At 38.6% G+C, this 20,141-nt stretch overlaps 1 protein-coding gene and 1 long non-coding RNA gene across 2 annotated transcripts; one reads left to right on the forward strand and one right to left on the reverse strand.

Moving 5' to 3' along the window:
* Positions 1-257: 257 nt before the first annotated feature.
* LOC144215834 (phosphatidylinositol 4-phosphate 5-kinase type-1 beta-like) lies at positions 258-19,908 on the reverse strand. Its single transcript, XM_077745002.1, has 15 exons — positions 19,648-19,908; positions 12,737-12,838; positions 12,274-12,342; positions 11,614-11,744; positions 9,892-10,009; positions 9,442-9,594; positions 8,874-9,173; positions 5,325-5,521; positions 5,099-5,182; positions 4,445-4,493; positions 4,240-4,324; positions 3,436-3,597; positions 2,806-2,932; positions 980-1,097; positions 258-897 (listed from the first exon to the last, which is right to left on the reverse strand). The coding sequence occupies exons 3-15, from the start codon at positions 12,340-12,342 to the stop codon at positions 895-897; spliced, it is 1,596 nt and encodes a 531-aa protein (XP_077601128.1). The 5' UTR covers positions 12,737-12,838; positions 19,648-19,908; the 3' UTR covers positions 258-894.
* LOC144215835 (uncharacterized) lies at positions 15,104-18,487 on the forward strand. The gene is made up of 2 exons (XR_013330508.1): positions 15,104-15,222; positions 18,113-18,487. It is a non-coding gene; the product is annotated as an uncharacterized LOC144215835 (long non-coding RNA).
* Positions 19,909-20,141: the final 233 nt, after the last annotated feature.

Below are 20,141 nucleotides of genomic sequence, written 5' to 3' on the forward strand. Positions count from 1 at the left end.
CTTTTAACCTCGATGGCACTGCAACCCTGAGTTAAAACGAGCCAATAAGAACAACCCCCTCCACCTCACACCCCTACATGTTTGTTTATCGTGGAAATATATTTCCCCTGAGCTCATTCTAATACAATTCCAAATTACCAACACATGCCAAGCATCTGGTGTTAAAGATTACTCCAAACAATACTTTTTTATCTTAACCCTTTGGTCTGATGTGTGGTTGGGAAACTGATGATGAATTTCTCATGCATTCTCAAAAGTTTACTTTTAGATTCACTCTTTATTTCCAAATATGTCCTTCATAAATATGAATTGTCTAAAAGTGATTTATTCTCGACAAATGGCGATGCTGATTTACATAATAAATTATGGCATTGACTCACAACATCCTACATTTGTAGTTGAAATATTGATAATGAATCGCACAGCATCGCGGATGTGAGATTTGTGAGGATGCATCAGCATCAGTATGAAATGACCTCCTGCAATAACACTAACAAACTGTCAAAATGATCTACAATATATCTGCGCACCATTTGAAGTCCAACAAGGTGAAGTTGCCTGTTTTCACTCTTCAAAAGTTTGTGCTTTTTGGAGCCGCTCCATCCATTCGTACTATACGAACGTGGTCCGGGTTTTCTGACCGACTCGTAAACATTTTCGACAGACCAGCAACTAACGGAGCTTGGGAAAATGTCTATCAAAATAAATATACCGTGGAGCAGATCGGTGTGCGAGCCATGTTAGGATACACAATGGCGTAAAGTGTCTTCAATGCACACTGCGGTAGCACAGACGTCCGATTGGATGACGGTCAATTCTGTGTTGGCAATATGAGCGGCAAGGTGACGGCAAAAACGCCAGCAGCGTAACAAACGGAGTGTAGCTGGTGGACGTTCACTGTGGGAGAGAAGCAGAAATTGTCGTTATGATGTGAGGTCGTTTTGAGAGCAGCGATATCACATTGCGATGACCCACGGACCAAGTAGACGTCGAGAACGGAGCCATCATCGTGATCGGCGTCTATGGTGCTGTTCTCCGACGTGAGGCAGATGGCGCTGTCCTCCAGGGTGAACGTTGAGCTGGAGCCGGCGTCGTCTCTGAAAAATGGCAAATGCTCACTATTTTTTATCGAGTAACCGCCAGGGTCAAAGGCGTCATCACTTTTTATTAGCATGCCGTTGTATTGCAATGTTTTTTTCGATTGTAAAAACAGACTACAAATGTCACTTCACTGAACCAAAGACCAACAGGGTCATGTCCATTCACTGAACCAAAGACCAACAGGGTCATGTCCATTTTGTCAGTGAAAAGTAAACGTTTCGGAGTCATCACATACAGATTGTTCTTAATGAATTGATAATAGGCCACAGGATAAATCCAATTAATGATTTTTTTAATTGAAGGATTGAAGAAATAATTCATTTAATTGTTTTTGCTGTTGTTTTTAACCAAAAAGAAACTCCAGTAACCATTTAGTTGGGAAGTTGGGACATAGTAGGCATTGTAAATAAAAACGGAATGCAATGATATGGTGTTGCAATTTTTTGTCATTATATTTACTCAACATTAACATTTTTTTGCATGTTCTCTATTGTCGTCTCAAAAAGTATGGAGGAGAAAAAATTTGAATAAAAATCTAATTCAAATGGTATTTTATTTTCAGGCCATATCACCTTATTCCTAAACGGAAAAGGTGACACAAAAGGTGAGGTAATGAAAAAAAGTCTATCAAAAAAATAAAAAAAACTGTTCAAAATGCACTTAAAATGCCTTTCAAACCACTAGGTGGAAGCAGCCGAGTTATTTTCCTTCCACGAGCCTCCACATCCTCACCACTGTATTTTGCTCTCTCAACACATATCGTAGGTGTCATGTTTTGCAGCAAAAGTCACACTACTCATTTTTATTCACACGCACGATCAATTCACGTCTTGGTTCTCCAAGAACAATGAGCGAGTGACTGCACATCGAAGAAAAAGAAGCAAAACCGCCAGCAGGATGTTGGGGCCTCTGATGTAACGCATGCATGAATATTTCATGATGTATACTAAAACCCAGTCATGTGATCCAAAAGCTGTAAAAGAGCGGCGACACCTTCACGCCAGCGTGGAAACTCGACCCCTATAGAGGGGAATATAACACTCTTGTATTCTGCAGGTATGAGTGAGTCACTTCTTTAGTGACGTATTTATTTCTACAAGGCATAATCGGAAAGAGCGTGTGAGCGCAGAATGTGCGTGTTACCTCGTCTACTAACTTTTAGACTGCCAATGACGGATTGCAAATGTTAGATACCGGTTTAAAAAGGTGTCACTGTTAAAGAAAAGTTAAGCTAACAGGGTGCCTACACAATTTTCCATTTGGAAAGTGTCCTTGTTAACTCATTGGCGTCATTGAAGTTACCAAACGTTAGAACACTGAAATGAAACCATTCTCAGCCAGTCCTTCCAGTTTGGGGGGACTTACAGGTAACTTCTGTTCATTCGGAGTCCTTTCCAGTTAATTTTGGGCCATTCACAGGCCACTCCCTTTTCAATAAGCCAAAATCAACAGAGAGGGACCCCTGAATTTTCTAAAATTAAAAAGAAGTGACCCAGAAGTGCCAAAAATCAAAGGAAAAGACCCATACATGTCTCAAAATCAACAGGACCTGACCTAAAAATGTCCCCAAACAACCACCCAGTGTCTGAAAATCTACAAAAAAATGACCGGAAATGCCTCAGAATGACCTCACTGAACAAACACTATTGAAACATTTGTAAGTCCATTCATTCACATGCATGTAAACACAACTTTGTGACTTACCTTTCATCTGTTTGGTTGTCCACGCCAACCAAGATGGAGGAGGATGACATTGTCCCCACTGAAGAGTCCTCAAAGTAAGATGGATTGGGGGGAACCAGATCAGGTTGCAGGTAAGAATCATACACAGCTGAGGACACAAATGTCACAAAAATGAAGTTGTCGTTTGACTAGGATCAGCAAAAATGTCCCAATTTCTGATAATATCTCTTCATGATATATTTATCTGAAATAGCTGATCCATAGAAACAAAGATTTATCAACATTTTGGAAGGGTGAAGCTGACTGAGCCTTTTCATGTGGAGAAGCTGCTCAATGTTTGCTCTCACAAGTTTTTGTTTAACACAAGGATCACATTCCCAAATTGCTCAAAATGACGTCTCGAAACTTTAGTTTGGCTTTAACGCCACACCACAGCCACACCTTAAGCAAGCCGCTCAAAGTTTTTTATAGGCCAATTAAGCAGCTGCTGATGGGCCACGAGGTGTTTGTCATAGTCCATAAAAAACTGCGGGTGCACGAATGATAACAAAACAATAAACACGAGATTCCTGTGTGAGTATCACAGAAGATAACCTTTACAAAGAACATAAATGTCGCTTGTTCCCCTTTGAAGGAATACTTTTCATGTACCTTGTCCATCCAGACTGGCCAGACTGCGGGCCTCCCACCGACGGTTCCCCCCGCTCTTGTCTTCGTCTCTCTCATCCGCCTGCGACGAAAGGATCTCCTGAGAGGACGACTTCAGAGCGTGGATTGATGTACGCGTCCTCTTTGAAGGAGAAAATCGAATCTCTGCACAGAAACGCAAAAAAAAAAGGGTGGAGGGAGAAATCAGAACTAAGCGTTACCGAGTCCTGGCGTCAGCAATTTGGCCCGTGTTCATTCCCACGGGGGTCTCCCGCACCGTTACATAACGTGGTTATATTTAATATCGACAGGAAGTTCCAAAACAATGGCTCGCTAGCAAAATACATGCTTGTGTGATCTCTGAAATGTATTGATTAGTTCTAAAAGCTGTCATAGGTGCTCTAATTAGAAAGCCTATTTTGGAATTTTGAGCTGAAACACTTTGACGGTTACACTTTAACCCTTTCAGGGGGATTGACAGCCAATTTAGTATAATTGGGAGGGTTACCAGTGACCCCTCAGTCAAAATGCGTCTTGTGCTGTCAATAGCACTGAAAGATGAGCTTTCACAACCAGTTCTCCCAGTTTAAATGAACCATGGAATGCTAAAAAAGGACTTCATGTTATCTTCCTGCCTCATTTTCATGAGGATACAAGAAGGAAGAAAATACAAGGAACTACTAATCTCCGGTTAATTTCACAATAATGTTCTAGCACGCCCGTCAATTACAGTATACATGATGAAATTTCTAAGGAAAAAAAAATGCATCTTCCTCTTTTTTTTTTGTGAGGCAAATGTTAACTTACGGTGAGTCTTTCTGAAGACGCGAGTACTCATGAACTTGAGAAAGCGACTGGCATAAAAACCGGGCCGGTGCACCGACACGGAATCCTGAGGATAGAAAAAAGGCTTGAAGTGGAGACTCTATAAAAGGTGCCTTTCATTAAATAAATAAAAAATAATAATAATAAAAAGAACTGTTCTGTCAGGCAGTATGAGGAGGTGACTTACACCATCATATACCAGAGCCTTCCATGAATGCTCCAACTTCTTTATGAATCTAAAGAGAGCAAAAACAAAACAGCATGTTACCAAGGTTTATATAACAACCTTTTTGTTACGCTTCACCAAACCGTAGATTGTCCCCCTGTTGGCACTTCTCACTATTGTTTATTATTTTTGTCAAAGCACACCCTTGTTTTGTATTATGTAATGTTTTTACGTTTAATAGGCTGTCTCGAAAATGTAATTGGCGCTGCACTATTTATCCAACTGGAGTTGAATTGACCTCAAAGAGCCAGTAACACTACAAGTGACACTTTAATATTTCCAGAAATCCTTTACGCTAAAGGCCTCCCTTGCCATTACCACGTCACCATTTTCGCTACAGTAAAAAATAAAACAAACCAGTGTGTGGATGGCAAAAAGCCTTCTAGGCTACAGTAATAAGTCCATATTTAGATGTCACATGAGCATTCATACAGCAACACATTCGTATAAATGGTTTATTCTACTTTTTGGATCTTAAAATGACATTTTCTTTTTAATGAAACCAATAAAGGAATCAAATAAAACCGATTACAAAGCAGCAGAATAGGCAGCTGTATTATTTATTGTCCTATTGAATTCCTATAGTGTGTTACTTCATATAATAAAACAAAGTACCTGTATGACTGTAGAATGTCAATGATACCAAGGAATATGAGCAGCTTCTCGTCCTTGTGTGTTTTGGCAGGGATTCCGCCCATGCTGTAGACACATGACATTGTTAAACAATGCTTCTGTCAATATCAGTACAGTGAAGGCAATTGTCTGTAGGAAAAAGTCTGTAAAGTTGATGTACCATTGTCTAACTAAGGATTGAGCGTGTTGTTAATCTGATTCCACTCACGTGTCATCTGTAGTGAGGGCTTCAGCCGCTTTGCCGTCGCCTTGAATGGACTCCAAGGCGGTAGAGTAGAGGACTCTCTGGGCTACAGGTCTGGATCGATCGCCCCCTGCCTGTTCCTGCCCTTCTCTCTGGTTCTGGTCCAAAACATGGACACCCAGCAGTAGGCTATAGTCCATGATTTTAAAACTCTCCAAGACCTATGGAAATGACAAAATGTTGATATGCATGACGTAAATGCTTTTTTGCCCTCTTCTTCCTGGACACAGTGGATCAGTTACATACTTCATCACCTCAAAGCTCAGTGGACCAAAGGAGGAAATTTCACCGCAAACCGGATTTGAGCAAACTAAACAAGGTGTTACACACTAACCGGTGTGAGGATCCTTTCAACCAGTTCTCAAAGTATCCCGACATCAAGTCTCCCCGTGGCTTTACTTTGAGGAACTAAAATAGAGTGTGCATTGAGGCAAAAACGAGGGGAAAGGTGGATATAGACCAGCACACTGCGATAAGAGGGTGCAAGAAAGTCCTGATCATCTGTCAGGCTGATGATCCACTTTAAAAAGGGACTGACAACACCTAGTATAAATGATCTGATAAGAATTTAAGTACGATAATCACAGGAAACCGGAGCACCCGGGGAAAGACCACGCAAGCCCGGGGAGAACAGGCAAACTCCACACAATGAGGACTCTCCGGTGATCAAAGCCTCGACCCCGGAACTGTGTGGCCAATATGCTTACCATTCTCCCCCTGAACTGCCTAATAACAATTCCAAATAGAAATATTTAATTACACACAGAAGGTCAGGATTGTGTAGTAATACTTTGGTATCATCACGTCAGTGGGGGAAAAAAAAACATGCTTTCTGAGCAAAACAAAATAACATGGGTCACTCATTTTCAGATTCAAATTAGTTTTAGTGCATTCGCATTCTATTGACTAATACATTGTCTGAAAAAAAATATGCAGCGAGATTCATTCATCTTCCGAGCTGCTTATCCTTGTTTTGTACAATCGTTGAGCCCAGAACAGAAGACCCAGTTGTATTGCTCACAGTGATGCAGACGTCACTGTGGATTTGTTAATCACGTGCATGCGCCGGCACACAAACACAAAATGGAGCAAATGATTTAAAACAAACACTGGAGTTTTTATCAAAGCTTTGAAGTTTTACATATCAAAAATATGCATTCCCAGCCTACTCAAAATGTGACCCAGCTAGAAGCACACACACACACAAACAAGTATTGGACATGCATGTCTGCCTACAAAAGGGCATCGCTTTGCCCCGGTGTTGCCTTTCCCAGGCTCACAATCAAGTTGGAATGGCAGAAGAAAAACTTCCATGCTTGTCAAAGTTGTTTTGCCAGGCCGATGTTTATATGTGAAAGACAAAGTTAAATAAATAAATATGCAATTTTAGATTCTGGGAAAAAGAAACTGACCACTGGAGTACATTGGTACAAAAATGCAAAGTAGGCTGGTTTAACACTATGATAGACTCCAGCACCCCCTGCGACCCTTGTGAGGATAAGCGATTTGTTTGGAAAATGAATGAATAAAAGGCTGATTCTGGTAATAAAATGATGTGCAGGATGTTGTCAAATATATTGCTCAAATTGTATAAATCTTTTTTCTGCAGCAAATTTTCTGTGGTAATACAGTTTGCAAATGCATACACAATCCCAGGAAAGTGTCTGAAAAAAATAGAGATCCATTATTCATCAGATGGATTTGAATCTCGCTCAGGGAAGCACGTAGGATTCAATATCCTTGAGTGAGTGTTCTCAAATAATAAATGAGACGAGCATTTTCCTTCTTCGATCAGATACTACTTTTCTCCCTGTGACACGAAACTGTAAAATGATCTTCAAAAAAGGTCCATCAGGGATAAAAAGACTGCATTGGATATTATAAAGAAATTCACAGCTGTGTAAACTACTACTAGAAACAGATACATATTGAATGCCAAATGTTTAAGAGTAATAATTGGTTGTTTAGAAAATCATTTTGCCCTGAGGAAGAAAAACACTATGTAGTAATATTTTTTCAGTAAGTACCATATGCTATCTACTTTGTACTATTTATACTTTGTACAATTTATCAATGGCACAAAAAAAAAGAATTTAAAAAGTCTCCTCCTGTATAAATCACATTTAACATGATTATCAAAGCACAGTTTTGTCAATAATATTAAAATACCAATCCAGAAAGAGGTTGCTATTGGTTATTTGAACATACAGTATAGTGGAAATATCAGCTCGTCACCTCTCTGTTCATCCAATTGCTGCATGAACATATCAATAATATTCACTTTCATAGATAAGCGAGTCTCCCCTCCCTCATGGTTTTCTTGCACTCTGTTCACCCCCTGTTGCTAGGCGGCTACTGACCTCCCCTCTGTGTTTTGGTCTGCCAGCTTCAACGGGACCGACAGCCTGAGCTGCTTACTCATGGAAATAAACACACGCATTCTGCTTAGAGGGCATTTTGCTTCCCGCTCAGGAGGGAAGAACAGGAAGAGGTGAAAAAAAAAAAAAAAACAAGCTGCGGTCAACCTCGCAGAGTTGCCGAGTTCATATATGCTGTATCCAATTGATACGAGACATGGCGGATATGCATTTGAATTCATGCATAAAATGCTCACTAGTGCAAAGTAGAGAGCACACACGCCATATAATATCTCCCTTGTCAAAAATAACTTTTCCAGAGATGAATTATATAAATCCTGTTACCTAAGAGGTCAATGTAAAACCAACATACTTACAGCATTAAACTAAAATCCTAACCATGACGGTGTCATTCATTTGCGTTTGTCAAAAATAAACACAAAAGTCCATTTTAGAACAATAGGCCTTAAACCAGATTGTAAATTGTATAACTTAAATAAAATTAATTTATTTTTATATGTTAACATTCTAGATTAGGTGCTACATTTTGTTTCCCCCAAGTAGAAGACTGACTGTCAGCAAATGTAAATATTTAAAACTTCTTAAGTCTCCTTGCCACCTCACAAACACACGGCTTTAAACTGAGTCCCAAGTAACACTAACAAGATCATGTCTTAATCTCATTTCATGTTTGCCCAGATGTCATTTAGTGAAACACAGCCACAAGGAAGAAAAGCAAAGAGTTTGGGCTTCGAAAGAACATGCTGTATTTCCTAGAGTTAAGTTTTCTTTAAACAACTTTTTAAAGGCAATAAGGGACATCTGTCATCATATCATTAATATTACCTTGATAATTCAATTCATCTTTAAAAAACTGATTAAATATATTATGCTATATCTTATTTTAGATGTATTTAGCTTTTAAACATGACCCTTTTTCTAACTATAACTGTGTATATTAGATTTAAAGTACATATATAAGCTTGGTACAGCCTAATGGCAAAAGAACTATGTGGGCAGTGTTTTGAAGGATAAAGGAATGAATGAATTTCACTTGGAATGCTGATCACGCTGATGATTAAAAATCACCTGATGTTCATGCCTACATTCCTTCTGCTGAGTACACGCATTGGTATGTAAAAAGTCTTCCACCTACCCGACAATCTCTCTGCAGAGTCTTCATCAGATTGGTGTAGGTCTCAGTGTCAAAGTAAAGTCCTTCTTCGTGCATGTCCTGGAAGTCCAGATCTTTGAAGGTCGGACACCCTTTTTCTCTTTCTTTCCGTGACGCTCGTCTTTTGTATGTCGATCCTTTCAGATCGTACTTGTAGTGCATTTTAACTGAGCGAGGCAGCACATTGTTCATAACCACGAGACGGATGTTGATGCCTCCTGACTGGATACAGTACAGTCCGTAAAATTTGGGGAGTAGGGTGCGTGGATTCTGGTTCAGGTTCTGAGAGTTGACAAAAATATTGGTAAAGGAATGGTTAAAAAAAAATCTACATTCAAAAACATTTACATTTGTTTTATCTTTGATTTTGCAATCACTTTTTACCATTCAAATTACAGTATATTCAAGTAAACAAAAAAGTACACGTTGCTTAAGTATTAAAGTAATCTGCCACACGTATACTTTACTTAGTTTGTTTTTAAATGATTCATCATTTAAAACATAATTGAATTGTAACAGAATTACCGACTGTGTAGGCCGTATCCCTTACCATATAATAACCAGGAAGTAATCGCTGGAGGAATTTTGCCTCTTTGTGCTGGACCGTTTTAATGATGAACTCATCATCGCTGGTCAAGTAGAAGAGTGATCCACTGGCTCCAGGGTTGGTCAGCTCTATCAGAGGTTCATTGACTAATGAGTACTGGAATAGCAGAGACATAAATAAAATCAGTTATTCTTGAACTGTAAAACAACATTGCTCACAATTGACATTTTAGTTCATCCCAAAAGTGGTTGTGGTCATATTCTTATACACTGGTGCCTTAATTGACTTTGCCCGGTCCTGCTGAAAGAAAAGCAATTTTCCTCAAAAATCTTATTTTATGATACAAGTACATTATTTTGTTACCAAATGACATCATTTATCTAAACTCTGTGGACAGATGATTTAGTTGAAGTTGGTTGGTTGATGCGTGGAGCAAAAACCAGGTGGACCTACCAGATAGTCATCAGGTTTGATCCCAAACAGGTCCCTAAAGTAGCGGAAGGCCAGCGGTGCGTAAGTCTTGAAGCGGAAGTCAGGATAATGATGTGCCGGGGTCAAGTTACTTCCTTCACTGGAATTCAGAGAAACAACCGAGACCCCAGAAAGAAAGAAAAACACACCAAAAAATTAAACAGTGTTTTTCTGAATGAGGGGTACATCACAAAGCTAATTTCACATTCATTCAAAGCATGTTTGGGTAATTTTGTTTCCCGGTTATGAGTGAATGAGTGGAAATTATAAGGAACTGTTATTCACTTGAATTAGGTGTGGTCTCCAATTACAATATCAACCCTTCAGGCTAAATATAATAACTTTGAGTCACGCAAGGATGGAAAAAACACAACATAAAAACAAGATACTCTACACTTGTATTGTCTTGCATGTAATACAAGATCGGAGCTTTCCCAAAATAAAACTCATCTAACCTGGAAGTCGGGGGAAAAACACCAGGTAAATGTGTCAAGGGTTTTATAAAATTCTTCTTTTTCTGCACTATTTTTGTTTCCCCCTAGGGGCAAAATAATTGCATTTGAAAATGTATTTTCTTTCAGAGTGGTTTTAAAGCTGGTAAACATTGTGCTCGTTCAGATCAATTTCTTGGTAAAGAGGTTATAGTGGCTGTTTTGTACTTGCTTTATAGTTTGTAAGAGGATCTATATGGCACTTTGGTGTAATAGTACACCTGACCCCAAAGTGTTATGAGACTGCTCTGTTTAGTGTGTCAATGACAAAAACAATTGCTACTGACAACAAAGGCAGCAGATGTCTCTAATGGAAACAATTGAGCAACACACACCTTAAAATGCTTCTTTTGATCTGATTACTAGGTTGTGCTTTGTGCGCATTCTGGTTGTCATTACCAATGATAGAGAATAATAGGAAGTGTCATCAAGGGTAAACCGCAGTGAGACTGACAGGGCCAAAACAACAACCCGAACAGAGTGTTAATGTCGAAAGAAAAATAAAATAAAAGCAGCTTCATCTTTCAGCTGCTCTCTTCAGACGCATTTCTTGTTTGTTTGTTTTTTGGCCTATTTGACATTCCCATTGCAAAGCTTAAACTTTTGCTTCCAGCTATTTGTATTTTGCAACAAACATCCAGCAAGTCACCATGAGGCCAAAGAAACAAAGTTAACTTTAAAAAGGGCATCAGGTGAGAGAAGATTTGCGTGGAGTTTGCATACGCAGGTGCATCATAAAAAAAGCAAAATGTTTCCAGTTAAAGCTGTGGCTCTCCTGTGACAAATTAATTGCAATAGAAATAACTTCAAATATAGTAAATAAAAAAAGCCAGGTGAACAAGGGGTTAAAGCCACAACCTCACAGCAAAATTCATCCAATTTTTATGCCGAATCAGCTTTGAATAAAAAGGGCCGATATTTCATAAGGGATAGAAGAAAAATAACTATCACATAAACTTATACAGGTCTCCCCACCTGAATTAATTTTCTCTGCAACAGAAAACTTACACCAAAGGAGCAGTCTTGGACTATCTACACACAATCTACTCCAATGATTCACTATTACTTTTCAAGACATAGGGTTCATACAACCCTCTGGCTGTTACGTATAGATCTTTTCATGCCAAATATCAAACAAAAACATTTCAGATAATTGCTCAAATTGTAAACCTTTGGAGGCTGAAGTCTGTGGTGATTATATACAAAGACTAACCTGGGCAAAAAGACACTCTCTACTACGTAGAAGTCTTGCATAAGCACATCTCTGTCAGGCTTAGACGTGAGGTTTCCAACTGTATAGCCAATGCCGAGCTGAATGGCTCCCTTTAATGCCGATGACGTGGTCTTGCAAGAGAAAACAAGAGTTATTGCACTATGCCACTGGTGTTCCCATTCCATACAGCATATGTAGGTTGACAAACTACATTTGCACCCAGGAAGATATTATTATTTAAAAGTAAGAGCATGTCAAAATGTATCAAAACAGCTATTTACTAACTTGAATTATTTATCAAGTGTTTACAAACAAAAACTGCTTTAGAGAGTCTGCGGCACAATCATAAACCAGTCATGTATGGCGAGTAACAAGGTAATGAATGACCTTTGAGTGCTTTTTACAGTAGGTGCAATGTGAACAGTGGCAGCTACTGTGAGAAGCTTTGCATCAGTGGCGTCTTAAAAATTGGTTGACATAAGCAATGACGTTGAAAGTGCGACCAGTAAATCACTGGTGGCTTGACATGAAAGCAGTGCAGCGTTAAGGACATTGTGTTTGTTGTGATTGCATGTGAATCAACTAATGTGAATCACAGGCATATGAGGGTAATTGTCTTTGACGTATTTAGTCAAAATAAACAAAGGCTATAGGTATTACCTTCTTATAGGTTTTCTCTCTATTGGAACTCCAAGCCCCCCCAATCCCATTTTCTGTTGTGGTTGACATCTGGAAGAAAGGGGTCACACATAATACATCGGAGTATTAAAAAAGGAGTCTTTAATATAATCACATTACACATTATATCATCATTACAGGTTGTGTAATATGAGAAGATCATCTTTTTATTGTTTAAGCATAATTTGAAAAGACAGGCTTTGATTGAGCAAGATGTGGATATAACATCACTTTACGGCATTTTAGTTGGACTTTAAGTTGGTCAGGTCAGTGCGATTTTGCGTGAATGACAATTCATTCAGACTGTTGCTGTTATATTTACAATATGTTACATTTGCTTAGGTTAGATTAGGTTAATTAGTTCTAGAGAACCAACTCATTTTCAAATGGTGTCATAATGGGGGAAAGTTGCAGGTTAAAATTTGTCACAAGTCATGATATTTACCTTGCTTAAAGAAAAGCTGTGTCCCTTAAACAGGGATTACGGCAACATTTCGTGATGGCCAAGTGGAATGTTTATCCACACTCTGAGATGTAAGTTGGGAACCTGGATAGGAACAGTAATGCACAAGTAGTCAGTTAAGCAGTGTGGAAAACCTGAGCCAATCATGTTCACCGCCCCATTAATTAGTAACTTAAGGGTGAGATAAATGTTGCCACTAATTTAAAGTTAACAGTTCATAAATGAGCAGCACTGCAGAGGACGTCTATAGGGAGTGTAGCCCAGTACACTCCAAACAAAAAGGCTAATGAAAAATACAGGTCATTTTCCATGCATTTCAGAGGCAGAAAATGTATGGTTTAAATGTATTTTAGAAAGTCCAGTATAACCTTGCAGGCAAGGCATTAGATAAATGTGCTCAGTGTTATCTGACTGAGCAAGGACTGCAGTTAAAAAGGCAACAGTTGCGGTGTTAAAAAAAAAAAAAAAAGCAACCCAAAAAACAATAGCATTCAACAATTGTTGTGACAAGTCTGCAGTGGTCTCACCACCTGCATATAAATGATAGATGAGGCTGCAAATTTGAAAGCACTTTTCGAACATTTGAGAACATTTATATAGCTATAATTACAATGTATCTTTCATATCAGTTTATCTTATCGGTTTGTCATTCATCGAGTCGCGATTCTGTTTTTCAACGTGTTTATTTTTTATTAAAAGAAAGCAAAAACACACCTGATTTAAACACTGCAAAAAGGTAATAATCCATCCAAATTCTACCTTATGGGGGTTTAGACGTGGGTGTGCGTTCATGTGCGTATGCGTGATTAAGCCTATTTGACAGACTGCTCTCTGGCCACGCACTCTCACCTGATCCCACCCATCAGCTGGTGTTTGGTCTAACAGACTTTTCCAGAACAATCCATGAAGAGGCCAATGGCGACAGTGAACAACAGACAGAACTTCTGTTGTTCACCAAAACAAGAGTAGACAGACCAATGGGAGCATCATCCCATCATTGCATACTGCAGCAGTCTAATCCACTGCATATATCTTAAGACCTCTTATAAAACACCCAGAGTGCTATGGTCTGAAACTCTCCAGCCCTTTAAATAAATACATTTATTGAAAGAAGAAAGCCAAAACAAAGTCTTCCACAATATCTTCAAAGCGGTTCTACGGACAATGCAACTGACTCCAGTAAGTCTACATGGGCGTCAAACAACTGCTCGTTTCCTGTCTTGCCAGGGTAAATACGCAATTGGAGCAGAATCAGACAATTTGGTATGATAAAAATGCAATTTTTCAGAATTGGCAGAAAGTCAAGATCATACTCTTGCTTGTCGGCTGATTTCAGCCACTTAAAAATATAAAGCAAGTTACTCTTATTATCTAATACGGAAATGGCTTGTCACATTAAAAAAAAAATCAACTGAATTCATAGTTCTTGCATCCAGCCATTCACACAAGTAGGAGGTCTATGGTCAAATTAATTGTGTAAAGTACAGTGCCACACATCCAAACAAAGAAGGTGACAGTGTGTATACATTGCATGCAGCAGTAGTTTACATTTCTGTCACCTTGGATAAGCACTTGCCACTGTTTGGTGAGTCAGTGGCTAAGTTACTCTCCTGTAGAAAACACAGAAGTCCCTTCTGTCATACCAGATCATACAGTAAGCAACAAACTTTCGTGTGTGGGCCCTACTTCACTAGATGGAAATGCTGCATCAATGAACATCATCAAATGCAGTTTTTTTTTCAACTGGATGAACTCTCACTGTCTGTAAAATTGGGCTGATAAACATCAGCTCGATTAAAGATAGTAATTTTTACACGAGTAAAACTGACAAAAGACTGCCGTCTGATAATGTTAGAAGTGGTTTCTACGGGTTTGCACTATATGTAAATAAACATCCTAACCAACCATGAATGTAGATGTTTATTGACTAAACTACGGTGAGAAGGAATATAAAATAAAAGCAGAAGGAAGTGCAAAAAAAAAAAAAAAAGATTTCAGGAAATAACCGTATCACTTGTGTTTATACTTGAAACTAAGGATTCTTCCTGTCAGCAAATATACTCAGTGGATGCTATTTCTACACCGTTTGTTGATTTCACATTGAAAAGTTGTAATTTTAAAAGTTATACATAAAGTCAATGCATTGGTTTAGTTCTTTGCTTAAGTTATCGAATTCATGACGAGGCATATACTGGCAATTGATTCAACAACAGTACCTTAGGACAGTAAATAATTGTTTTTATGGTGCTGTATACTGCTATGTATACTTTCCTTTGAAATGACACATTACAAAATGTAGCATTAAGTGTTTACTTTGCAAGCACGTTGCCATAGTAGACTTGAATGCATTGTCACAACCGTGCATGGAACCTCTCAACAATACCACATTCCATACCACCATTCTGTGTTGTGTGTGACCTTTATGATGAAAGGGATGACCTTTGACAAGAAATATGAATGGCTAGATGGTAAGATCAATTAATAAGGAAGATAAAAGTAGGCTTTGCAATTTGTAGCATTTAGTGGCTTGTTTACCTCCCAGTAAGTCAAATTCGAGTGAGACTTATCAGAATATATTCATAGAAAAACCACTGCAGAGAACAAGCACTGCTGTATAGTCTACACTACTAACAATGAAGTCTATTTTAACAAGTACAATCACACACAGTAGGTCCATTGACCACACTCACTCAGTTGGTGTAAGGGTGAAAAAGCACAACCAACCCTGGGTGGATATGCTATTTGGTGTCCTTCTCTCCAGTTCCATAACTGCTTGAGATACAATGAGGAAAGGGTATCTCCAGTCAATCACGTGAGCCCACCCAACGGGTGGGGGTAGGGAACTAGAGACAATTAGATGGCTGAAAAACAGCAGCAATGTTGTCTAAGGGATCAGAGATGCACAATGAAATTCCATGCATCAAACTATAATGCTCAATGACATCAGTGCTATGCCATTTGCACCCTTTCTTCAACGACTAACGTGTCATTAATAACATCATATCAAACATCATAGACTGTCAAGGATATGAAAGATGAAGAAAGAAAAACTTGTTCAAATCCACTATGAACCTGTTCCACCCAGACATTTAAAATAGATTACAACAATTTTGGGAAATCAAAAACCTGCGCTGTGCCATCATAAAAATCTATGATGCAGGTCTTCATTTAATTTAATTTACAAACAACGCTTCTCTTGGAAATCTAGGGGGAATAGTCGGTTTTAGATCAATCAATTGCGTCTCTATACTCATTCTTTCATTTGTCATCCATATGTCTGGGTCCCCTTTGGGTGGGCCTCTTCCAGTCTTATCACTACGATGGCAGGGGAGCAGGAGGTGGGCAAGGGGGCTTAGCTGGGCCAAAACAACAAGCAGCACATCAATGACAACAAATATCCCCTCCAATGAATTATCAGAATACTCGCAAAGCTGCCAATTTTTCAGCCTCCAATGGTCTATCTAATAGGGAGTCCAATTATGAGACAATTAGGGGTACGATCTTTGGTAATAGGGCAAAAGAGAGGTCATTATAAAAGAGTTGACGTAAGAAAGCACATTTTGCATCTCTATTCAACCTGCTCCAATGAACATGAAACTGACACTTGTGTTTGTTGACAATGTGTACAAGTCCCACAGTTCTCATATCCATATCATACATAACACAGTTCCACAAAGTAGAAAAACTCATTCACATGTATCAGGCCACTTCACCGAGTTACATAATCGGAGTTCTTGTTGGCGTCAACAAAATTCACTTGAATCTTGTAACTCTACAAATCATTTTCCACATGACAGCGGATGATATTGGGAAAATCGGAATTAGGGTTGTTTGAGCATGAACAACTCAGACAACAGTACCTTGTCATGGGTTGCCACAGTTCTTTTTATTTGTACAATCAAGTCACAGACCGACAAATTGTAATTTATTACTATATCAATTCATTTGAAAAATGTAATACTGGGGTTCAATACAAGAAACAAGGTTGTATTTTAGCTATTTCACATTTTAAATTGGAGTTGCCATTGGTGTATAACAGCCCTGCAAACTAGAATACTCTATTTAGTAACCACTTGACTGGGTTCGGGACCTCACATTTATAACGCCTGCTTGAGTTTGTAGAATTCCATATGCTCTTGTGCAACAATCGACCGCTGGTGACAAGAATGAATGAACATAATAAAAGGAGATAACAGAAGAAAAATAAAGGCATTTAGTTTTTAAACTGTGGAGAGAAAAATGGGAAAAGATATGGGCAACCTAAACCTCAAAAAGTTAAGCAAAGACTAGGTTTATGTAGCTTTTATGGGCCTGGTCATTTTTAGCCACAAAATGCCTCATACAAAAGCCACATTAGAGTTTGAATACATTTTTGGGTTGATTATAATGATTCACTTGCACTCCATATCATTTATTTCAGCTCATTAAAAGACTGTGATCTTCTGCCTTGACAATAACATGTAAAACAGATTTCTTGACAACTTCAGACTTCCTTGTTGAACCGAGTACAAGATTAACCAGCTAGAGCGTAATCATTAGAGGTAAAGCCTGAGGGCCTCCCACCATCTTGAGAGCACTCCCATCACTTATTAACCCATCACAAACTGATGACAGCACCATGACCAGCTGGCATTCTACAGAATTAATTACACCACTTTGATTTGGAAGGCAATTCTACAGATAACACAAAATATAGATTAGTGATCGTTTTTCATAAAAAGAAATGTTAGTCCCATCTGAATGGGTTGTATTTCAACTTTCCATAATGAATTTTAAGTTGCCCTTCTTTAGACATCTAGCTACAAATAGAAACTAAATCAACAGCATTTCTGGCAGTTACAACCAATGAAGTTCCCTTCTCATTGCTTCAACTGATTTAAGACATTGAAATTTCATTTCCCACTCACATTGATGTGCTCTGAATGAATTAGAAAATCTATTTCCAAAAAAAACCCCACCAGCAACCACTGCCACATTCCTTCTCTTGTCCTTGATGCACTCACTAGTGTACAATTAACATTCTTATATGGGCGATGATCACATTTAATCTCCTGTGAAGTGTACTCATTATCACGACAAAGAAGAAATGAGAACCAAACCAACCTTGTCTACGTACTGACATTAAGCGGTGTGCTTGAACCAACGTTAGAAGCAGTCTGCATTTCACTATCACATTACAGTGAGGCATTTTTATCAGAGAGTGTAACTAAGCCAAACAAGGGGGCACGCCCCTTCACGGGGACACGAGGTGTCTCAGCGACTAAGACTATTATCTGGCATGAGAGTAATCGCTGGGAACTAGCTTTGAATTATGTAACTGTCTTAAATGATCCTCATATGCTTGTTATTATGCTGCAGTCACCAATGGATCCCAAGGAGCACTGTACACACAGAGCGCTCTTTGACCGACAATCACAAGACCGCACTCAAATCCTTACAGTTCCACATAGTTGGTTCGCCTCTTCACAAGAAGCTCAGTTTGTGGACTAAATATGCTCCAATAAATCTACGATGGAGGAGAGAAAAAGTCACACAGAAATGAGTCTGGCGTAGAACACCTTGCCGCAAGCTCAAGTACGATTAATAACCAGCATCGAAATGAATTGAAAGTTCATTCTGGCACAACCTGCCCAATTTTGGAGGCTGTGTGATAAAAGTGATGTGGCCTAGTGAGGAAACGTTAGGATTTTGTGTTTGCCAATTTTTATCTGTCAATAAATGTCTAAAAGTGCATCATATTTTTTTCTGATTCTCATTTTTTTTGTCATTTACTTCATTTGGTGGTACTTGTAAGCCAGAAAAACAGTAGTAGTTTTAGAACTAGTACTATTATGTAAATTCAGAAGTTATACATATGTATGGGATACTGATAAAGTAGTTAATTTTGAAGATTAAAGCAAACAAATATTCAAACCTCTAATGTGCTGGTACATTTTAAATCTTGTGAAGCATTACATAACACACAGATGCTGCTCACAAGGACTCGAGTTTAAAAAGTAACAGACTTGATGCAGAAAGTCTGCTGTTACCCCTAAAGACACAGCACAGCATTTGCATGAGCAATTTCCCTTTCAAATAGTAGTTTCAGCCAGTGCAGAATAACTCTGCCGAATCCAGGAAGAACACAGGAACGTGCTAAAGGCAACCACAAACATGGAGTCTACCATAATGCAATCTACAGATAAAATCTACAACAAAATTATGCTTTTTTTTATTGTTACATTGTTTCTCACCCCCAAATTGTATACCGCTTGATAGTCAGTTTAAATTAAATAAAAATCTTTGTAAATAATATTTGTGGGATGAATGGCACAACTCAAAATCAATGACTTCAGAGCCAAAAATATTGTTACAAAAGGAACTACAAAACCACCCTTAATAAATTTTATTTTTCATATTTTGTATGTTTTAGCCATTCAAGAAGCGATTCTATTGAAATTGTCTCATTCTATAGTACATTCTACATACACAGTACATATATTCCCACAATTTTAACTCATGGAATATGTCTTATTGAAATAATTGAAAGTAAACACCATTGGGCCATATCCAATTAACTGCATTCATTTGATGGAGAATTGAAATGACTCATTGTTCTTCTTCTGATTTTTCATTAGAATGCCCTTATCAGAGACAATTAATAAATTCCACCTTTTCAATTGGCGATCAGATAATGTAATATAATTGTCATTTGGGGTCAAATAGTTTTTAAAAAAACTGCCATCCCCTTGCTGTGCTTAGTACTTCATAGTAGTGGGTTATATTTTTAACATTCTGCTACATTCTGCAATACTCTTGCAGCATTACAAATGGATAATATTCAACCATTGTTGAAAATGAGGTAGATTAGTTAGTATCACATGATCAGAAAAATGCGAGTAGATTAACCTTACCTGCTAGTCGATCTCTTCCAGGAGGAGAGGAAATATTTGTTTTCCTTTTTCCTCGGCGGTGGTGCAACGTTATGCTGCAGTCAAGTCTGCAAAGATTTGAATAAACTCAAGCACGGTTTACGTCCAACGCTGCCAGACTTTCTCTAGCCCGGACAAACTACTCTTGTGATTAGCAGCAGGCAGGATGACAACCGAGTGGGAGTGGAAGCGTGTGTGTATATGCACGAGTGCACTGACTGTCACACACACGCGCACACGCGGTGTCATTCGGTGCAGCCTGAGTGAAAAGCACAACTTTGAAAAAAGACTCAAAACTACCCTCTGCTGGCCAAAACAGGAACAGCAATATTCTGTAACAATTGCTGCGCAAATGTTTTTCATTTCATTTCCTCTTGAACTCAACTGTTTTTGCAAAATATATGCACGTGAAGCAGTTATACGAGCCTGATACTGACGTAATTGTGGTTGCAGAACTGCAGACATTGCAGAACTGT

This window comes from Stigmatopora nigra, chromosome 22 (assembly GCF_051989575.1).
Source record: "Stigmatopora nigra isolate UIUO_SnigA chromosome 22, RoL_Snig_1.1, whole genome shotgun sequence".
NCBI classification, from domain to species: Eukaryota; Metazoa; Chordata; class Actinopteri; order Syngnathiformes; family Syngnathidae; genus Stigmatopora; species Stigmatopora nigra.